The 23807-nt window shown below is 31.5% G+C and overlaps 2 protein-coding genes across 2 annotated transcripts in view; one reads left to right on the top strand and one right to left on the bottom strand.

Moving 5' to 3' along the window:
* Positions 1–23807, bottom strand: part of LOC135125763 (small ribosomal subunit protein eS21) — a 567386-nt gene that overhangs the window by 11828 nt on the left and 531751 nt on the right. The window lies entirely within an intron of this gene.
* On the top strand, positions 2339–23735 carry LOC135125752 (ankyrin repeat domain-containing protein 29). The gene is made up of 8 exons (XM_064051414.1): positions 2339–2576; positions 2841–2951; positions 10710–10808; positions 10860–10958; positions 11065–11163; positions 11306–11503; positions 11557–11652; positions 23314–23735. The coding sequence occupies exons 1-8, from the start codon at positions 2565–2567 to the stop codon at positions 23509–23511; spliced, it is 912 nt and encodes a 303-aa protein (XP_063907484.1). The 5' UTR covers positions 2339–2564; the 3' UTR covers positions 23512–23735.

Here is a 23807-nt window from a genome sequence, read left to right as displayed (position 1 = left end):
GTTTGAAGCTTCTCAGGGCTTCTTATGCTTGGTTTTTAAAGTAGTTTGAAAGAATCTTGAGAATCCTTTGGGGTTTATTTTTGAAGTAGTTTGAGAAAATCTCAGGGATCATTTATGTATGGTTTTTGAAGTATGTAGTTTGAAAGAATTTCAGGGACTCCTTGTGTCTGATTTTAGAAGTAGTTTGAAAGAATCTCGGGGCCCTGATGTCTGATTTCTGAAGTAGTTTGAAAGAATCTCGAGGACCCTTTCGGGTTTATTTTTGAAGCAGTTTGAGTGAATCTCGGGGACCCTTTGTATTTGGGTTTTGAAATAGTTTGAAAAAATGTCGAAGGCTCAACTTGTCTGGTTTTTGACGTAGCTTGAAAGAATCTCGGAGACGCCTCATATCAGGTTTTTGAAGTAGGTAGTTTGAAAGAATTTCCGGGACCCCTTGGGGTTTATTTTTCAAGTCGCTTGGAAGCATCTCGGGGATGCCTCGTGTCTGGTTTTTGAAGTACATAGTTTAAAGAACCTCAGGGCCCCTTATGCCTGGTTTTTAAAGTAGTTTGAAAGCATCTTGAGGACCCCTTGGGGTTTATTTTTGAAGTTGTTTGAGAAAATCTCGGGGACCACTTGTGTATGGTTTTTGAAGTATGTGGTTTGAAAGAATCTCAGAGACTCCATGTGTCTGACTTTTAAAGCAGTTTGAAAGAATCTCGGGGCCCCTAATCTGATTTCTGAATTAGTTTGAAAGAATTTCGGGGACCCCTTGAGGTTTATTTTTGAGGTAATCTGAAAGCGTCTCTGGGGCTCCTTCTGTCTGATGTTTTAAGTAATTGAAAGAATGTCGGAGACCCCTTGTGTTTGATTTTTGAAGTAGTTTGAAAGAATCTCAAGGACTCTTTGTGTTTGGTTTTTGAAGTAATTTGAGAGAATCTCGAGGACCCCTTGTGTCTAATTTTTGAAGTAGTTTTGGAAAAAATTTCGGGGATTCCTTGTGTTTTGTTTTCAAAGTAATTTAAAAGACTCTCGAAGACTTCATGTGTTTTGTTCTTGAAATAATTGAAAGTATCTCGGGATATATAAATACCCCGGCCACCGACTCCAGATTTCCAGGTTGTCATATATTATTCAATATACCTTCACCACCATGTGGTATTGATCCCACTTATACTTTTATTACCGACTTTTCCACTAAAGAAACTGCCGACAATATTTTGTTAAGTAGTTTCTATACTTCCCATATAACACGTAACCGCCACACCTTTCACAACCGCCCCCTTAGATGATGTACATAATACACATATAAAACTTGACAACAATCAATCCGGTAGTTTCGGAGATTATGTGTCTAACAAAAATTGACACAGACGTCGGGCGAACAGACAGATGGAAATGGGACGCTCATTTTTTCGTACCTAGGAGTCATGACCTATCGAGAAAATATGAAAACAGCCAGTCGCCCGATGGACTCGATTACAATACTTCCTTAGCTTACTGTCGGGAAGTAAAAATCACTCATAGTAGGCGTTGGAATTTCTTTTGACACAAACGGCATGTCTATTCTTATAACATCCATTTAGCAAAATATTACTTGTTATATGTTGTAAGAACAGACATGCCATTTGTGTCAAATGATATTCCACTGCCCATTCTGCGTAATTTTTCAATCAAAATATAATATAATAGTGACAATACTAAACAAAAATATGTAATTAAAAACATGGATAACTAATGATACCAACTTGAAAAATAATAGAAACCAAACAAGAACTGAAAAATAACTGGAGCTTCTATCGAGCTTCTAAATTTAAAATAAAACAGAATATAGTTAAATTTAAATAAATGGCAGATTTAGTTCTTTTTTGTTATTGTATCGGTTATAAAACTATATTTTTAATCGAACGTTATTGGACTATTTACATTACAGGTAAGATTTCCAAAGTTGATTTTTCCATCTCTATTTAACATTAATGATAATAGTTACTACTGCAATACCAATTGTTACCATAAAAATAGCGGCAAATCTGAGTTATTTAAAAAATCCAATGATAATAAAATGCGGCAATGATTTACAAACACTCTATCTATATTTATAATTGTTTTTTATTTTGATGCTTTTATATCATAAAATATATCAATTTCCATTTAAGAAAAAATATTGCGCGTTGATGTTCTTGTTTGTAGAAATAACGAATTTCTTTATGCCGCGATTAGCGACAGATCAATGATCAAGATCCAGTAACACAACTTCGTGCTTCCAGTATATCTGGCGCTGTCACCTATGCGTCGTAAATGGAAGCGGCATTTTTAAAATTAGCAAAAATGGCGCGTGCGCCGATTGATTCAAAAGCAAGTTCAATATTTGCGAGCAAGTGCTCCAAGTCCAAGTAAAATACGTCGCGTTTGGTTAAAAACGCACTGTTTTCACACCTGAACAGTTGCGTAACCGTAACACGAGGAAATCCAGCACTTGGAGGAATTCCGATGCAGTCTGTATTCGAAAGTCGGACCGGTCAGCACGTTCTGCTCGTAAACACGGTGCGTTTTTAGTTACGATTTTGGGTCAAGACGGAATTAGAATGTCATTAAAGGTGAGCCAATATCGATTTATTTGGATATTTTTCGTTTAATAATTTTTTTTGGATTAGAAAAAAATTGATGAAATTGTTTTGTGTACAGTTTTATGTGGGTAAAAAAAGTTAAAAAAATATTTATTCCCCCGCGTTCCTGTGTTTGTTTATATTAACTGTTTTTCGCTCTATCCTTGATCTTCAACTACAATAATAAATACGAAAACTGATCGTGTGCTGTGAATTTTGTTTTGTTTATTATTTTAGTGTTTCTTTTCGTTACAGAAGGAATCTTTGTCGGACGTTCAGCTCCACTTGGCTGCTTTAAACGGCGACTTGCTTCTTCTCAAAAGGATTCTGGATAGCGGCAAAGTACACGTGGATTCCAGAGATAAGGTAAATTAACATAAAGCAAACAAACAAGGTTGTTGGTTGAACTTGCGTTAAAAGTGAAGTGGGAATGGGCCAGCGGTAACTTTACAGATCACACTACTAATAAGTATATTAAAAATAGTTGCTGTCAAGTGGAGCACATAACGAGGTCAATACTTCTGCAAAATCACAAAAGAAAGCTGTGAGATTAATTTTGCATTAATAAGTTGTAAAGTGTGCGGTTACTCTCATTATTTTATCTAAACATCGTTTTCAGTGAGATGGGTAAACTTTCCGATGAGGAAGATAAACAAACATGTTGTAGTAATAAATGTGGAATAAAAATTACAAGTTTAACATTGCGAACATATAAGCAAATAAAGTTAAATTATATTTACGAAGCTTAAATTAGATTTTATCGTCACGTGGGCAGGTGGGAATACACGGTTTAAAGCGATCTGATAAGGCTTCCTTCCTCTGATGTCAACGGACTGATGGGGATAGAGGTGTTAAAAAGTTTTTTTTAATTGGCTGATAGTTGTTTACAAGGACAATTATCCAAATAAACATGTTTATTTGTAGCTAAAAAATAGTAAATATTGACAAATTAACACTTGGTAGACTTTGTAGTTATTCTTTTCCGAAAATATTTTCAAACATTTGTATTCTTGTCGTCGAAGAACAATGTATTATATGTATTATATGTAAAGCTTTCAAATATATTTATCAAGATTTACTAACTTAATGTTTGCTTTTATCACTTTAATTTTAGTTAACTGATGCATTTTACACTCAGTTTAGATTTTACTACGTACCTACGCATTTGGTACAATGCCATTTTCGACCTATGTTATTTTTATCCTAATTTTGAAGATATTATTATCGCTGATAAATAAGCGGTTGTTATTTTTACATAGCTGGAATAAAATTATACGTTTTTTGTACATTAAAAAATCCATTTTCCCTTAAAAAAAAAACAACTGTGTAATCAGTTGTTATTTATTTAAAAATAAGTATCTAGTAATCACGAAACACAAATAAAAAAACATAGATTTTTACTTGCGAAACAGTAGATTAGATATAATTATATGATCATTTATGTATTAATTTATATTACGATATTTTGAAACAACCTGTTGAGATTACTCACGTTTTTTTTTTGTTTTAATTAAACACTACACATTCTTTAATTAGAAAATCAATATACCTGCTTTTACTTTCCAAACCTCAGCTAGCGAAATGTTCTAATAATAATTAATAAGATCTATTTGACGAATGGCTAATTTCATATTTTCTCAGCGCTCCATAGCTTTCCAGATCTCCTATTTCCATCTTCCTGTCGTCTATGCACGAATTAAAACTGTTTTAATGATTGTTGTGAAATTTTAAATATATTTTAAAAATATGGTCTAGGTGCTAAAACACTATTCAAAATTTTGACAAATAATCCATTTTTTCTGTTACGTGCAGGGCACTTTTATTGAAAATCGAAAAATGGCAACTTACATATTTGTAGCTTATACACTGCGAACAATGTTTCTAACCCTCTCGAAACATGCCTTGTCAAAAAATTCTTTCTTGTCTTGTCGTTCTCTGTTTGGTTCCTTTATGGCTTACTCTAGTGTGTCACAAGGTAGCCAACTTGGTCCAATACTGTTTTTGCTCTTTACCAGTGAACTTAATTTGAATGTTTTTCACTCTATTACTTGATTATTGACGCTGTTTTCCTAAAAAAATTATAGATTATCCATATATCTTAAATCATTTATTTCTTGAGTAGGTACACAAATTTAATCTGGTATCCCTATTATGAAATTTGCACCGTCATACCACAGAATGCCGAGAAAAAAAAGATTAATTACTTGATATACAAATTAGGTCTTAATAAAGACGCGCATACTTACTTATAAGGAAAAGCTACATTATCTTTAAGTAAAATTAAATGTGAAATTCGTTTACAAAAAATACCGAGGAATCGAACAACCGAAAAACTTAAATAGAGAAATGAAAAATTTTAAAAATCGAAAATTGAAAAACCGAAAAATCGAAATCCGAAAAGTCGAAATATCGATCGAAATCGAAAAATTGAAAAAACTGAGATTTTGAAAAATTACCAAAATTGAAATGTTGAAAAATGGAGAAATCGAAAACTTGAAAAATCGAAAAATAAAAAAAATGAGAAGTCGAAACTTTAAAAATCCAAAAATTGAAAAAGTTTAAAATTGGGAATTCGAAACATACAAAATCGTAAAGTCTAAAAATGGAAAAACTAAAAATCAAAAACTAAAAATCGATACATTGAAGAATCAGAAACTAAAAAATCAAGAAACAGAAAAATCGCAAAACTGAAAAGCCGAAAAATTGAAAAACCGTAGAATCTAAAAGTCGAGAAATCAAAATTGAAAGATTGAAACATCTAGAAATCAAAACATCTAAAGATTGGAAATCGGGAAGCCCAGAAGTCGAACAATCGAAAATCGAAAAATTTGAAATTGAAACATTTAACTTAGAAAACCCTATAAATCGAAAAATTAAAAAATCGGAAGACTAAAAATTGAAAGATTTAAAAACCGAAAATTCGAGAATTTGAAGAATCGATAAAATTAAAAAATCCTCACACTAAAATGTTGTAAAATTGAAAAACCCAAAAATCTAAAAGACAAAAAATCGAAAAACCGAAAAATTTTTAGAAACATCAAAAGCTCAGAAGTTGAACAATCGAAAATCGAAAAATTTGGAATTGAAACATTTAACTTAAAAAATCCTATAAATCGAAAAATTAAAAAATCGAAACATCGAAATCGCGATAAATTGGAAAATTGGAAAACTGAAAATTGGAAAATTTAAAAACCGAATACATAATTGAAAACTTGAAAAATCAAAAATTTTAAAAATCAAAAAATCTAAAAGCTAGAATCGAAAAATTGAAAAATCTAGAAAACAAAAAATTGAAAAATTGAAAAACTGAAGTTTTGAAAAATCCTAAAATTGAAAAATCCTAAAACGGAAACATCGGAAACTTGAGAATTCAAAAAATAGAAAAATCGAGAAATCGAAAATTAGAGAAATCAAAAATATTGAAAAATCAATAAAATGAAGTCGTAAATCTGAAATATCGAAAAATCGAGAGATCGAAAAATAAAAAATCCAGAAATCGAAAATTCGAAAAATCGAGAATTTGAATAATGGGCAAATTGAAAAATCTTGAAACTCAAATGTTGAAAAATCTAAAAACCGAAAAATCTAAAATCGAGAAGTCGAAAAATCGAAAGATAGAGATATCGAAACATCAAAAAAAGTGAAAAATCTAAGATTTCAAAATACGAAAAATTGAAAATTGAAAACTGAAGTACTGAAAAACCGAAATATTGAGAAATCGAAATATCTAAAGTTGAAAAAAAGAAAAATTAAAATGTCGAAAAATTGAAGAATCGAAATATCGAATATTCCCAAAATTGAAAAATCCTAAAATCGAGAAATCGGAAAGTTGAGAAATTATAAAAATCGAAAAATTGGGAAATCGAAAAGTCGAAAAATCAAAGAATCGCTTAACAGAGAAATTGAGGAAAGGAAAAACCGAAAATTTCGAAACGTTAAAAATTGTAATATTGAAGAATCGAAATAATTAAGTAAATTGTAAAACTGAAATATCGGAAAATCGAGAAATCGAAAAATAAAAAACCGAGCAATCGCAAATTCGAAAAATCGAGAATTTGAAGAATCGACAAATTGAAAAATCCTCAAATTAAAATGTTGAATAAGTGAAAAACCGAAAAATCTAAAAGACAAAAAATCGAAAAACCGAGAAATTGGGAAATTGAAATTAAAAAATTGAAACATCTAGAAATCGAAACATCAAAAGATTGTGATATCGAGAAGCCCAGAAGTTGAACAATAGAAAATCGAATAATTTGAAATTGCAACATTTAACTTAAAAAACCCGATAAATCGAGAAATTACGAAATCGAAATATCGAAATCTTGATAAATTGGAAAATTGGAAAACCGAAAATTGAAAAATTTAAAAACCGAAAAATTGAAAACTTGAAAAATCAAAAATTGTAAAAAGCAAAAAATTGAAAAACCGAAAAATGTAAAAGCGAGTGAAGTCGAAAAGAAATATCTAAAATTAAAAAAAAACGAAAAATTAAAATGTCGAAAAATTGAAGACTCGTAATATCGAAATTTCCCAAAATTGAAAAATCCAAAAACTGAAACATCGAAATCTTGAGAAATCAAAAAATTGAAAAGTAGAGAAATCAAAAAATCGCTTAATAGAATAATTGACGAAAGGAAAAACCGAAAATTTCGAAACGTCAAAAATTGAAATATTGAAGAATCGAAAAATTGAATAATCGTAAAATTGAAATATCGGAAAATCGAGAAATCGAAAAATAAAAAACCGAGAAATTGAAAATTCGAAAAATCGGGAATTTGAAGAATCGACAAATTGAAAAATTGAAAAATCCTGAAAATGTTGAAAAATTGAAAAACCGAAAAATCTCAAAGACAAAAAATCGAAAAACCGAGAAATCGAGAAATCAAAATTAAAAAATTAAAACATCGAAACATCGAAAGTTTGTGAAATCGAGAAGCCCAAAATTTGAACAATCGAAAATCGAATAATTTGAAATTGCAATATTTAACTTAAAAAACCCGATAAATTGAAAAATTAAAAAATCAAAACATCGAAATCTCGATAAATTGGAAAATCGGAAAACTGAGAATTGGATCTAAAAGCTAAAAGTCGAAAAATCTAAAGATCAAGAAACAGAAATATCTAAAATTTAGAAAAATTAAAAATTAAAATGTCGAAAAATTGAAGAATTGAAAAATTGAAAAATGTAGAAATCAAAACATTGAAAAATTGAAAAATCGAAATATCGAAAAATTGCTAAATTGAAAAATCTTAAAACTGAAACATCGGAAACTTGAGAATTCGAAAAATAGAAAAATCAAGAAATCGAAAATTACAGAAATCAAAAATATTGAAGAATCGAAAAACTGAAATATCGGAAAATCGGGAAATCAAAAAATAAAAAATCGAGAAATCGAAAAATCGAAAATTTGAGTAATCGACAAATCGAAAAATCTTCAAACTCAACTGTCGAAAAATTGAAAAAGCGAAAAATCTAAAAGCGAGAAGTCGAAAAATCGAAAGATAGAGATATCGAAACATCGAAAAATTGAAAAATCTAACATTTAAAAATTTGAAAAATTAAATCAGGAAATCAAAACATCAACAATTCCAAAAATTGAAAAATCGAAATATCGAAAAATCCCAAAATTGAAAAATCCTGCAATCAATCCGACAACTTGAGAAATCGAAAAAGTCAGAAATCCAGAAATCGAAAAGTCAAAAAATGAAAAAGTCGAAAAAACGTAAAATCGAAACGTCGAAAAAGCAAAGAATCAATTTATAGAAAAATTGAGGAAAGGAAAAATCGAAAATTTCGAAATGACAAAAATTTATCCCACAAAATTTGAGATAAACGAATAAGTTTTGGTCAACAATTTGCCATGATTACGATAACCTTAAAATGTCTACAAGATTTCACAGGAATCGGTTGTGCAATTTCAAAGTTATAATGCAAAATATGATGTGATTGGTTCAGTTTTAATAAACATAGACCTGTTAATTTCTGTTAAACATAAACAATATAAAACAGTATTTAAAAAAATATAAAAAATTATCATAACACTAAAGATACTATGGAGAACGAAATACCTATAAAATAGCTAGAACGTTACGAAGATTTTTAAAAAAGGATAAACCAAGCCTACGAATGGACTCAGGTCAAATCAGGTCAGATGACAACACTACGAAAATGGATATTCACCACACAAAAAAATATGGTAATAAAAAAAACATACTATTTGCACGAAACCTTGTGCGATCCATATGAGTGGGCGAAAAAAGACTGCTAGTAATGTTGATGTACCAGTTTTAAAAGGTGAAAGATTTATCATATTGCACGCAAAATTGAAAGTCAGTCTGGTACAAAGCGACTCATTTTTCGTGATGCAAAAATTGTTTATCACGATAACGTGTTTCATTTTGTAAATTTGAAATTTATTTGTACTTTGAAAAATTATGCATAAAACTCAATTATTAGAACTTAATTAAAAAAATCGTAAAACGGGATATTATCGACGACCTTGCTAAATTCTATGGACGTATATACAGTTTTATGTCTGCCTCCATACCATTGAAGTGAAATCACAGGATCGGCGTAACAGCATTCTTCCAGAGTTAATAGTTAAGTATACTCATCGCTGTAGCATAATGAATGGCATCGTGGGGAAAAATTGTATAGCATCGTGAAAATCTATTGAACATCTGTAGAATTAGAGAAACATTTTATATGTTTATATGTCATTTTTTTATGGCCTAAAAATGCAGGTTTTCAAAATTTTATGAAAAAACCAACTTCAGATGGACACTTGAAAAGTTCGAAGTCTGGTTTGTAATACCACAGGAGTTATTTTTTCTAACTCCTATACATTAGTTATTCCTTATTGGATATTTACGATTTTTAGTTGTTTTACAGTTAAAATGTGTCAATAAAAATACCATCGTTTTTTAGTCGATTTAAAATACAATATTGACAAAAAACTTGGAGGTGTGATGACACTGTTCCCACAAATGTAAAAACTGCGAATACACATTTAGCACTTTGAACCATTGTAATATGAGACTGAGCCAAATGAATTTTATGCTAAATAATCAAAATGTCATAATAAGTCGTCATGAAAAGAACCAATTATAAATCTGCATATTTTAGAACAGTTGCGACTACTGATAACGAGTTTGTTATAATATTTTAACGATAACCTAAAACAACTAGTAAAATTTTGTGAAATTTAGTTACGTAAAAACGAGTTTTTTTTTTGTAGAATATATCTCAGCGAATATTTCTGTAACGGCTATTTTTTTAAACAAACTCTGTTTGTAGGTTATAAAGAAATGGTTATGTCTTTATAGCCAACAGTTATAAACGTTCTAATGGTACCCATTTTCGGGGAACACCCACCACCCGTTTATTTTCAAACTGAAGTACCTACGCTTGACACCTATAATTTGAAAGGTTGTATCTTTTTTGTGAGCGAAATTCAACAGTTAACACAAATTAATTGTTTCTTCAAAAAAGTTTCATAGAAAATAAGTGTACCAAATAAATTGAAAATAAATTACTGATAATAACTTCTGTCTTAAAAACACTGTAAATTATTAAAAAAAAAACCTGTTACTGTTACTGATAATTTTTAAGTCAGATGTTACAGAACACTCCTAACATTCATTTAATAATTTATTATGTCTATAGTGGCTTTGATTTAAAATGACATCAGAATCTATGGCAATAATAAAATACATAAACGTTTGTTAAATTTATTAGTCGTTTTATTTCACATGCTTACAAGAATATAAATAGTCCACAACAGCAACAAATTCGCATGTACTATAATTTAAACATTGAATTCAGCACGACTTGTGTTCTCATACGCTGACACACATCGTGATTCTAATTAATAAAACTTTGGTATATTAAACCCAACATGTAATCGTCAAGGATTTCTATCAGTTTCTTATGCAAATTTAAAATTTTCAGAGGCAAGATAATAAATATTTCTGAACTATTTCTAAAAATCGTAAATGATCTTATTTCCAGATTGTTACATAATACATTAATAAATCATTTTATTTACTCAATAAAAATCCATTATTTTCAAAGACATGCCGCTAAAAAACGACCATACTGCACCGATATTTCAATTTTTTCAGGAAGGTACAACGCCCCTAATTCTAGCATCAGCCAACGGCCACTTCGACTGCGTGCAAGAGCTCCTCGAGCAAGGTGCCGATCCTAAAGCAAAACGAATAGTAAGTTCGTGGGTCTTTCGCCAACCAAAAGCAACGTTTAAAAATTTGTAGACGGGAACGACTCCTCTCTTTTTCGCAGCACAAGGAGGCCACTTGGACGTCGTCAATATCCTCCTAGACAAAGGGGCTCCACTGGATTCAGCGAGTGTCGTAAGTGTACCGCTATAACTGTACCAAAAAGACAGTTGTTGCAGAGATGAAATTAACCTAAATAGAGAGATAAATGCATGCAATTAAGAGACATGTGCTTGTACAGGATGGGGGAAGTCCGTTATTTGTGGCCTGTCAATGCGGACACATGGATGTGGTTAAGGAGCTGGTGAAACGAGGTGCCAAAGTCAATACGCACATGAAGGTTAGCGCATTAAAAAATTGGTTTTATTTCTTTTTAATTTTTTTTGCATGAATTTTGACCGGAAAATAACTAAAGAACTTTCAAAATTTGGAGCAGTTGGCGACAAATATTTGACTTTCGGTGGTTGGATGTATTGTTGCAGGATAAAGCCACACCACTTTTTATCGCCGCCCAGAATGGCCATTACAAGGTGTTGGTGTTTTTGTTAGCGCAGGGCGCTATTGTAGATGCCAGCAGGACGGATGGAGCCACTCCTTTGTGGATATCCGCTCAAATGGGCCATGATCATATCGTTGCGCAATTATTGCGCGCTGGGGCAAGGGTGGATGCCGCCAGATACGTAAGTGTTTTTTTTATAAAATTTTTTTAAAACTACAGTTCTTATGTTTATAGGACGGGGCTACTGCGATTTTTAAAGCATCGCACAAAGGACACTCCGCCGTTGTTGGAGAATTACTGAAATACAAGCCATCACTGGGTCTTCTTTCGGTAAATATATGAATATATTTTTTACCTTCAATATTCAAGTACTGAAGAAAATAAATTGCCGCATATACATAGTACATGAAGTGCAAGGAGTCGTGTTTTTGCACTGATGATTATAGTAATTCATTTTTTACTGTCGTAATTACACGGTAGTAACAGTTCGAAAGTGCCATTCATATACCAGTGATTGCAACTCTAATTTAAAATTTTTTCGCTTGACGTGGTCGTTGACGAAATTACTGAATAGAAGCAATAAACAAATAAATGTAGCAATAAATGATATTTGATATGGGTGTTTATTAAGTTTATACAAACAACACGAGTGCAACAGACTGTAAAACGAACTTTTAATTGTATTAAATTAAAATTTATAGTGAATTTAAACTAATCTATTCCATCACTGTCACTACTTTCAGCTTCTTTCTGGTTTCCAATTTCAACTATTTTTTGTGCCGCATTTTTAGGTGTGTGCACACTTGTATGCATTAATCCTTTCCATTTTTAGTTTTTTATGCGATGAATATATTGGTGATGACTGATGAGTGTTTAAATCATGTTCGTTTAAAATTTATGCACGCTTGCCAGGTGTAATAATTTTTGTTACATGCACGTAGGATCTATAAATTATGTCATTTTTGTTGATCTATTTTTTATGACTGTTTTCCGTCAGTTGCGTTTTAGTTACAACCATATGGTGTGTACGTAACGTTATCCATTATAATTGGTGATGGTTTTTTCAAATTTTAATTAATTTTACTTTTTACATTTTTACAAAATTTTGTTTTCTTTGTATATTAGATATGTAAAAAATTTTCTCGCATGATGATTGTTAAGAGTAAAAAATTCAGCTTGAAATTATAAAATGAAAAATATTAATCTCGTTGAAATGCATGTATTAAAAATCGGTTGTTGTGCAAAGTAAATAAAATTTGATAGGCAGCAGTTTGAACAAAAAATATTGTCTTCAGAGTATACCATATATCTTTAAAATTACACTGTCGGTATTTCAATATTCAATTAATCCTATTCCAAGGTCCAAGATTTTTTCATCGACCTCAAAAATCTTTTTCAAAAGACACATTATTATTGCACTTTTCACACTAACTTGTCCTAAAGTATATTCTAAGCTTGTCTTTTTATAGGCTTTTAAGTTTTTAAGTTTGTTTTTGGAAATTTTAAATTCCCACTTACTTTAAACTGGCATTTCGAGAATCAGCCACTTTACGAATTTCCAGAAAATTTGTTAAACGCACTTCATGGAAAATATTTACCTTCTTTTTTCGACAACGTCTAAAGATAATGACAGGTTAAACACAACGTAGTGAAAATATTTACCTACCTTTTTATTTAAAGATAACAAAGGATCGTCGTTTACATTTTCCGTGCGGAAATATTTTCTTTATCAACTACGATTTTAGCAGTAGATTTTATCAGATAAAAACTGTTTCAGGAAGATAGAATTCTGCGTTACCAAATGAGATTGTTTGTTCTAGATAAATGTATACACAGAACGTTATTTTTGCATCCACTAACGTTTTATTGGCCTGTGGAGTTAAATGTGGCAATAACTGAAAAACAGGTTTTTATTACCAATTTATTTTTTTTTTTCGGAACCGCACATCCACAAGAATTTACCGTACTTGTTATATCTGTTAAAATATCTACGAAAGTCTCTCGTTTTGCCATGAACAGTTTTTATAGTAATAAATCGGGGGTGGCTCTCCCTAAATTTTTCACTAATTTACCGTCGTAATACAGAGGACAATTTTTTATTAAATATTCAATTGAATTCATTATTTTTACTTAAAATAAAAAAAAAATCACTGCTGCCGGTCACTGTTCGAACAGCACCCGATTCCAGCCAAATACAGCGACTAGACGTACGGTTTCCATGGCAACGGTGTAAATAAAACGTCTAAATGGGCAACATATCGTATATCCAAGACACAACATCTCCAGATGTTTTAACACATTTTATACAAATGGAGCGAGATAAAAAAAAATACTATTGATAATTATGATGCAAATTTGTTTCAATGGGCTTCGATTTAATCACAATTTTTACATATTTTCACCAAAGGGCAACCGCCTGTCTGTGCCATTCTAACCCTTATATTCATGCAATAGAATTTTGGTGTTTGTTAATTTAGTGTGCTGTAAACAATACAGTGTATGTGTGAAATTAACCGTTCGATCTTTATTTTGTGTTTTGTAAACATTCTAGAATTATTAACAGTCGTAAAGCGTCAGTTCAATTTTCTACCGATCAACTGTTTTAAACAATTAATTTTTACAGATAACGAAAATCCGTAGTTAAAAGCTGTACAAGTACTTATCAAAGTTCGGAATAAGTAAAATTTAAAAGCAATAATTATCACCCAGTGATAATTTCCATTTGACTTTTATCACTTTCATCAATAATCATCGGAATCAAAGTATAATTTTATGTAATGTTGGTTAAAATTATATTTGTCACAGGTTTGCAAATGCAGGTATGTAATGCATTTAAAATTAAAGTTTTCTTTGTACACTCAAAAGAGTAATAATAAAAAGCAACTCGTACAGTAGCCATCTCACAAATAACATGCGATAAAAAAACAAAAGAACGTAATTAGCCCCGCCCACCCACCCTGTCTCGTTTTCGGTGATTGATTTTATCCGATCAGAATGAAACGAATGATCTGAACAAAAATAAAATTAGTCGTTGGCAAATAACATACTCTCTAAGAAAGTAGAGCTTGGGTGGGCGGGGCTAGTATTTGGTAATTTAAGACTAATTTTGGCATTTTTGACATTTTCAACCATTTCTCAACCAAGTGTATCCGAAAATTAGTTGAAGACGTTTTCTTGTAAATTTCGATATTCAGAAGTCATTTTCGGATTCGTTTCTTCGGAAATTTCTACCGTTTTTCTAAAATCGCTAATTGAATTGTAACAACTGTTAGAGTTTCATCAAAATATATTGTAGATATAAAAGGAAATTATTATTAATTTTTGTTCCATTATTCCATTATTAGTTTCCACTCTCACTCGACAAAAGAACATAATTAGGCCCGCCCACCCACCCTTTCTCCTTTTCGGTGATTAATTTTATCCGATATCAATGAAATGAATGACCTTATACTGAACAGAAATAAAAGTAGTCGTTAGAATGAGAAAAGGGGCGTGGGCGGGGCTAGTACTTTCTAAGAAAAGACTAATTTTAACAAAAAAAGTTACGATTAGCGCTTTTTTTCTACTTTTTTCACATTCTAGATTCTATTTTTAGTTCCCATTCCCAGTCGAAACGGGGGGTGGGGCTTCTCTTTTGGTTTTCTTTTTTAATTAATAACTTTTGTTTTCTTTGTATAACACGATTACTAAAGAACATATTTCACATGGTAATTTCTCGCAGAAAAATAAGGATTTTATAATTAAGCACCGCCCTCGGCTTACGACGAATAAAAAAGTCATCAGAATGTAGATAGGGCGGGTGGGCGGGGCTTATACTTTGCCTTTTTTTCTGAACAAGTGTAGTCATCGTTTCACAACAAGAAACTTAAATCATGTTTAAAATGGTAAATTTGTATAGGGAAATATCGATTTTGCTCCGCCTCTCGGTCTGACAACGAATGAAAAATTCATCACGATTGAGATCGAGACGGAGGGGTGGGGCTTCTCCTTTGGATTTCTTTTTGAATTAATACCTTTAGTTTTCTTTGTATAACACGATCACTTAAGAACATATTTCACATGGTAATATATCGTAGAAAAACAAGGATTTTACAATTAAGCTCCGCCCTCGGTTTACGACGAATAAAAAAATTATCAGAATGGAGATAGGGCGGGTGGGCGGGGGCTTATATTTTGCCTTTTTTTTTTCTTAATATGTGTAGTCATCTTTTCACAACAAGAAACTTAAATCTTGTTTAAAATGGTAAATTTGTATAGGGAAATATCGATTTTGCTTCGCCTCTCGGTCTGACAACGAAGGAAAAATTCATTACGACTGAGATCGAGACGGAGGGGTAGGGCTTCTCCTTTGGATTTCTTTTTTAATTAATACATTTAGTTTTCTTTGTATAACACGATCACTTAAGAACATATTTCACATGGTAATTTCCGTTAGAAAAATAAGGATTTTATAATTAAGCTCCACCCCTCGGCTTATGATGAATAAAAAAAATCATCAAAATGCAGATAGGGCGGGTGGGCGGGGCTTATATTTTGCCTTTTTTTCTTAATATACATGGTCATCTTTATACAACAAGAAACTTAAAACGTGTTTAAAATGGCACAATTTTGCTTTTTTACATGTTGATCGTCTTTTATCGCTAAAACGTACGTCTGCGTCTTCATTGACACGATATGTCAAAAAAGTGAGGTTAAAACGAAATGACATGATGTAAGCTTGAACGCACAAACAATAAAATTAACGAAACGACGGATTTCGTAGAGATGACAATGAATCTGCACACATTTGTTTTTTTTTTTTGCAACCTACGTTCCCGAAGAAAAAGACCAACAATCAACTAGCAACCAAAGACTTTTTTCTAGCTCATTTCGATACAACTTTTTGCAAAATGTCGATTTTTACGATGTGAATTTCCCATTTTTCACAAGGCAGCTAACAACTTTTTTATTAGCTTCTACGCATTAATATTTTATCTGAGTACCTATCAAAGCAACAAAAAGACATGCATCGGTACCTGTGATATGCATCCATGATAATTGATAACACTGAATTTTTGACCCAGATTTACCCTGCTAACGTTGCTATGAAACTGCAGTCGCTGCACCGATTGCATCTAGCGGTTCCATGGAGACCAGCGAACGGTGCAGACAAAGAATAAAATCAATTCGAAGTTTATGTATCACGTAAAATGGGATTTGTGACGGTTATATAAGTGTACTGCACAGAACGTGTCTGTGCAAGGGTATTTCACCTAAGGATTACCCGTCACCTTTTTTTGGGTGTTTTTTTTTTAGAATACCAGTTGATAAAATTTGGAAGACCCAGGCATTATAGTAAATTACGTTTTTATTCAAAACAAATCAGAAACAACGTAAGCAAATATCACAGACAGAACGGGAAAAGCAGAAACTTCCTAAAAATGCTTTATATTTCACCCATTATTTTCTACCCATGAAGTTACAACATACATTGTCAAAAATGGGCAACTATTACGTGATGTATGGATGTATGATTGTATGTTTTTAAATTATCATGTATACATGCAAACGAATTGAATTGTCGTCATGTCATCGATTTAACATTATCTGAGTCATACAAGCGTGGAACAAACAAACATTTTCAGTGGAAAAATAAAAGAGAAATCAGCGTTTATCTGCATTTGGTTTTTCCAGTCGTACATACTATTTATCAGATACTTGTTCACTATTGAATTATATTTATCTATGTTACAAAAATGTTCATGTTTTGGAAGCATATGGAACGCCTTTGACATGATTGCTACTCTGATTGTTAAATAAATCTAACCCTTTCTTAGCACTAGTTTTGGAATGTTTGGTTTAAATAATAACTATGTATTTTTTTCATTTTTGCGTTTTAGTAGAAATATTTAAATAACTGTATGATTGCATCGGTTAAAGTCGTCTGACAATACTCATTTAAAGTCTCCCCTCTTCCATTTTAAATCCAGTGGCGCAGAATTCAAGGGTTCAGTGGGGGTCTGATAATAATTGGTACTTCTAAAACCGCAGACCTTGTGGTTAGATTATGCCTAGATTATGCAGTAACAAAATTGTGCAATAAAATGCCCATTTAATACATACTTTTATGATTTATTATTGTATCGTAAAGTCCGATTTAGTAGGTACCGGTTTTTATAAAAATAATTTTATGGCCAGAAAACAATCGTGAAAACAGTTTTATAGAATAATTTACTAAATCATGTTATTCAAGTAGGTAAATCGTAAATCTGAAAGTAAACATGTTCTCAGTAACATAACTAATTGTACCTGTTAAAATATATTACCAGTCTTGTCAGTCGTTACCACTGCTTGCTTCCTTTCTCCTATTGTTAGTAGATCGGTGCTTGCAGAGTATGAAATTGAAAACAACATCTAATATTGTGGTTTCCCATGCTCTTAATGCCGCCAATGTGTAATGAACTTGATATAAATGGAAAAATTAATGTAGTTAAAAAATGCAAATAAGCTCTAAGACGTGGAAAAATTCTGCAAAATATAGTAGTTAATAAAAAAAAAATGTTTGTTAGGATCGCATCTAGTCATGAATCACATCACGCATTACAGATAAGAGTGAAATAACGTGGAAAATGAAGAAGGATTCGTGTTTTATTTATGCTAGGCATGCACATCATTCAAAATTGCAATTACAAGTCATAAACAGGAGTCTGAACGACAAGGAAGCGGAAGATTACGCATTTTCCATAAATTATTATAGAAACATTTTTGACGTAGTCTGGAAGAGTTCATTTTTCAAACTTTTCATAAAAGGATGTGATTTCCTGTTATTTCCTTTGATTTCCTCTTGATTTCCTATGATTTCCTGTGATTTCCTCTCGATTTCCTATGATTTCCTTTTGATTTCCTCAAAATTTGTTTACATAATGTACTACAGAACTTGACTTGACTTTTTTGTTTTGCCGATAATGATGTTGAACCTTTTTTTATCAAGTGTTTACTAACATACGGTGACTAGGTAAGCTGAAGTGCTTTTCCTTTAGACGAAAAAAATAAATAAATAAAATGTATTGTGCTGCTAAGTAACAAATTCAAATGTTTAAGAAAAAAAATCTGATTTTACTTACAAAAAGAACGCTACTTTAAAATCGCGGTTTTAGATGTCTAAATCAATAGAGTAAGTATACGTTCGAATTTTACACTTTCTTGGGTCAAATGTTTGTTCTAAAAGTGGACATATGCAATATTCTAGATTTTTTGCACATTGAGTCAGAAAACCTTATGGTCTATTTTAATTTTGAAATTAAAAATGTCTGGTGTGCACAAATTAGTTCGTTTAAATCACTCAAAGATTTAATAAATTATATTATATATTATTATTAATTTTTTAATAAATTATATTATGAAATTTTGTCTTTGACTTTACGAAATTAAAAGTACATAAGGCCAAGGATATTTTTAGTTACGTCAGCAGTTTTTACTTATCAGTGACTCACAAGGCAACAACGACTGGCTCATACGTTCACAGAGGTAACTAATGAATACCAAATAGTCCAAAATCACTCTATTTGGTTCACCTCTGTGTTGTGCATACAAGATCATGTTAAAGTTTGACCTACTAAATCAAACTTATAATAATAACTAAAGTCATTACTTTTTAAAAATTGGGTTTATTCATTTATTATGGTAGCATAAACAGAAAAAACAAGTAGTTTCATTTATTTTATTAAATGTTAAAAAAAACGGTAATTCTAAACATAAAAGTAAAGCATTTCTGTTGGATCATAACAAAATATCACAAAATAAAACAACTTCTTAAAAAATACTTACCCCATAACCTGGGTCGAGATTTGTGTATATATTGTAGATGATGTTGAAATAAAAAACTAAATTCTAGCTACCCATAAATACAGATGATAACACTTTTAATTTTTTGTTCACAACTTTCAAATGAAGCATATTAGAAAAAAAACTTTTGAAATGCAAAATTTAACACGTAAGAATTTTTTTGTGCACAATAAAGGAGTGGATAACCCTACTTGATAAATTTTCAGACGTAATTTTCCCCTCTAAAAGTGTTCATGGGCACCTAGAGTTTTCCACAGTTTCTTACTTTAGTATTCTCTATGATATATACTTGTACAAATCTCCACCCAGGTTGAGGTTACATTATCACAAATTTTAATCACATCACTTAAAAAAAACTAGAATTAAATCAAATATTTTTTCAATATTTTTTTTTCAAAAACTAAACTGCCTCTTCTGAATACCTGAGGTGGAGGTAGTTTCATTATATATTCATTTTCTTGGATCTCCCCCTGATCTTTAATGTCCGGAAACAAAAAAGCATCCGGAATTTTTGAATTCCTTTTCAAAAAATCACAAAAAATAGGGTTAAGTGATAACACTTTACCAATGTAACATTTTTTGTTTTGTTTTTGAGTTGTTAATTGTACTATAATATAATCGTCTATATTTAAGTCTGGTTTAGAACGATCAGTCTTACTATTTTCAGCCTTGAGATTCAAACGAGCATTCAAATCATCAGAATAATTGGAAGAATTCAAACTTTCGGTGTCCGTGCTGTCATCATATTCGATACTACTTGGGTTGTCTAAATCAGATGAGTCACTTGATATATTATAGCGTCTTTTTTGTTTTCCAATTTGGACTGGTTTTTGAATTTGAGATGCAACTTTATGTTGAAGGCAGGTATCTATTTCTGAGTTAACTCTACTACTATTACATTTCTTATTTTGACAAAATCTTTTGAGACGATCCACACTGACACGATCCTTTTCATTGTCTAACAGCCAGCAAAGTGAAGACTTTTTTATAACTTTTGTTGTATTATCTAAGCGTATTCTGACTAGATCACCTTTCTCAACAAAAATATCGTCACTATCAAAACTTCTAAGGTGTATGTCTCTGTCAAATTTCTTAGATTCGTACGAAATTGTGCAAAGATCATTTAGTAAATCTTCATCTTGGTCAACTGGATCGTTTTCCAAACTTTGAAATCAGTAGTTACGTTTCATGGCTATTTGAGAATTGTTGTAATTTTCAATGTGATCGCACTGTTCTTCACTAAACATTTCATCTTCAACTTCGTCATTGCATTCATTATCTTTACACGGAGGCAAAAATACATAGTTGAAATCTATCACTTTTATTCCTAAATCTTCAGTGTCACGCAGACAATCCCGTAAAGCTGATTTTACGGTGCTTTGTATATCTTTGTCTGAAATGTTTCCTAAGTCATCATTTTTCACAAAATCTCTCTCCATGATTGAATTTTTTTTCCTGATTTCTCTAGGAAAAACGAATTTTTTGTCCAAATCGTTTTTAATGTTGTTTATAGTTTGCAGTCTGTCGCTTCGATGCAACATATCTCTTATACTAAAATTAACAATTGTGCTAAAAGTTGAGGTCATTGATCTAAGGCTTCTAAACATACTCTCACAAGTTTGAGAGCTAAATTTCCAAGGCAAGAACATATCATCAGTAAGATTACTTTTTTGAAAAATTTTAATTATTTTTAATAATGCGTATCCATTGAGTTCAACGCATGTGTAGCAATTGGAAGATGAAAAGTTATCTTTTACTGTATACTGTCTTTGGACCTTAATCCATTTTTTCCATATTCGTAGGAAAAATATGCAATACCAAATGTTATATATCCTTCCTACAATAGATAACGTTTTGCCCAGGAATGCTGCCGATATAAGATACATTAGTTTCAAATAAGTTGTTGTTCCTGCACTATTGTCAATGTTGTCAGCTATCATTTTTCTTACTCCCGGGCTACACATTTTTTCTGCCGCTGCATAGTTCATTTTGTCTTCTGCTTCCAAATCCGTTATTGTCAGCATATGTTGATCTTTGGTGTAATTTTTTACTAATATTTCAAGGTGAGCAACTGTAGCAACATAATTCCCTAGAGATAATATTGAGTCTGATTTTAAAAACCTTGTTCTTAACTTTGTGATGATATGTACAGTGTCTTGGACATACGATGTCAGATCGCTGTCACTGAAACCCATTTGGTACAATTCCCAATTATTCAAATGATTTTCGTCGGATGAAATAGGTAGGCGAGAATTTAAACGCATCGCTTTGAGAAGTCGCGTTTTCTTGTTGATTTCTCGCTAATTTCTCATTGATTTCCTCTTGATTTCCTTTCGATTTTCTTTGATTTTCTTTAATTTCCTGTGATTTCCTTTGATTTCCTCTGATTCCCTTTTTGATTTCCTCTAGCGTGTACAATTGATTTCCTCTGCGGTTTACCCCTCGGAGATCGGCGAATCAAGCTATGTGGAAACCTTTAGAATAACAGCTGGAAGAAAATGCGAAACAAAAAATTATGTCCTAAACCCAGTTAATGGCGAAAAAATGTACTTTTTAGCAGGTGGGCCACATTTATTAAAAAATATAAAGCAATGTTTGGTACAAAACAAAATCATTCAATTACCAAATGATTTTGTTGAAAAATATAAACTAACTTTTGATTTGGTTGACGTGCAACACATTAAAGATTTTTGTGATGAAGAAGGCAAATTTGAGCTGCAATTTGCGTCTAAATTAAATATGGTTCTTTTACGATTTAACCATTTTAACAAAATGAAAGTGTCAAATTCTCAAAACCTTTTGAATCGAAATGTTAGTTGTGGAATAAAATTTGATGCGGAAGAGGAGAGAGAAGACAAATCTTCTCTAACGACAGCTGTTTTTATTGATTTTGTACATAGGTGGTTCCAGTTGATTAGTTCTAGATCAACTATTTTGGCCTTGAGCAAGTTTAATATGGCTGTCTATAGAATTCCTTCAAGAGTTTTTAAGTTATTTTTAAACTTAAAAGTCGCTCCTGACAAATTTGGAAAAGCAGTTTGGAAGTCTATTCAAACAGGTGCTAAACTGACTACAACATGAATTTTAGACCTGCAAAACTTGTTTTTGAACGAAAAAAAAACTTATATTTATTAACATCGAGATTTTCTCAAGACTGTTTAGAAAATGTATTTTCCCCAATTCGGTCAAGACATCTGGTTCCTACGGCCATTCAATTTAAATATGACTTAAAAATTTTATCAGTTTCTCAATATTTGGACGTTTCAAATAACTCAAGTTACGAAACCGACAAAACAACACCTTTATTTGTTTTTTTGAGTTACATCTATTAAAAATAATAACAGAAAAGAAAAAGAAAATTTAGCTTTACCTAGAAATTGGAATGTGAAAAAAAAAGAGTTTTCTTTGAGGGAAAAAATGCTTTGTACATTTGCACAGGTTACGTTATTAAAAGCTTGATAAAAAATCAAAATTTTTGCAAAAAATGTATTGCTGCTTTGGTCTCTAAGAAGAATTGTAATGAAAATTATGCAAACTTTGTGGCATTAAAAAAATATAAAACTGGTGCTTTACACTACGCTTCAGAGAACGCGTTCCAAATAGCAATTTTAATAGAGCAAATATTTTGTAATTTTAAAGATTATTTAAAGAATAATAATTTTCGCACTGGTAATGTTTTGGAAGTCATGAAGAAAGAAATTCGGAAAAATTCGACTTATCTCTCAATACAATTTCCAAGAGCTGCAACAGCAAAAAAAAATTACTGCAAGAATGATAGTTTACCGTCTGAAAATCTATACTAGAAAAGCTAAAGAAGAAATAAGAAAAAACAAAGAATATTTTATTTAACTGACAAATTTCGAGATAACAAATAATGATCTTCGATATTTTGTTTATTATATTATGTAAATAAGCTTAATACCGCTAATTCAATAAAATGATTTTAGTAACGCCACTGACCTTTTGGCATTAGTTACATTAGTTTTGGATCAAAAATTGTCTTGTTTGCTCTACTCTTATCATTATATTATTCAGGTACACTAGATTCTGCTACTGCAAAAAATCGATTTTTTAAAGTGGTTATTGAAACACAGTACGCACCACTCCCTTTGAACTAATATTTACCTGTTATGTATTTTAATTTTTAATTCTGTTTTAAATATTCAGAACGGAGAAAGTGCACTCCACGCCGCCGCTTTGTCCGGGAGCCTTCCAGTCTGCAAGCAACTCATCGCCGCCAGCGCGGATCCCAACCTGAAAAACCAAGAGGGATTTTCTCCAGCAGAGGTGGCGCAAAGACACAGACACAGCACCGTCAGCGATTATTTGCGGAATTGTGCTAACCGTCAACTTCCCGCCAAATGACACCGGATTAAACAATTAAACTCGTTTATTACTATGTGAGACTGTTAATTTATTTTTGTTACGATAAGAGACTCGTCTGTGCCTTCTCTTCACGTTTGCTCAAACCGAGACTTTTGAATTTTCCATTTTGATCTTATATTTGAGATTGTTTATTGTTTTCGAGCGGTTTCTATGTGCAATGTGTTTGTTACTCATGTTAAATAATAAATGGAGATGAAAGTGTTTGTGTTCGTTTTGCTCTTACCTCGCTAAAGTGAAGTCGATCTTAAAAATAGATGCAGAGACGTCTACAATGA

Source organism: Zophobas morio, unplaced genomic scaffold, assembly GCF_036711695.1.
Source record: "Zophobas morio isolate AGI-343-1 ecotype UQ-CSIRO unplaced genomic scaffold, CSIRO_AGI_Zmor_V1 ptg000009l, whole genome shotgun sequence".
Classification (NCBI taxonomy): Eukaryota; Metazoa; Arthropoda; class Insecta; order Coleoptera; family Tenebrionidae; genus Zophobas; species Zophobas morio.
The sequence above is the reverse complement of the archived record's forward strand: the minus strand, read 5'-3'. Positions and strand labels throughout refer to the sequence as shown.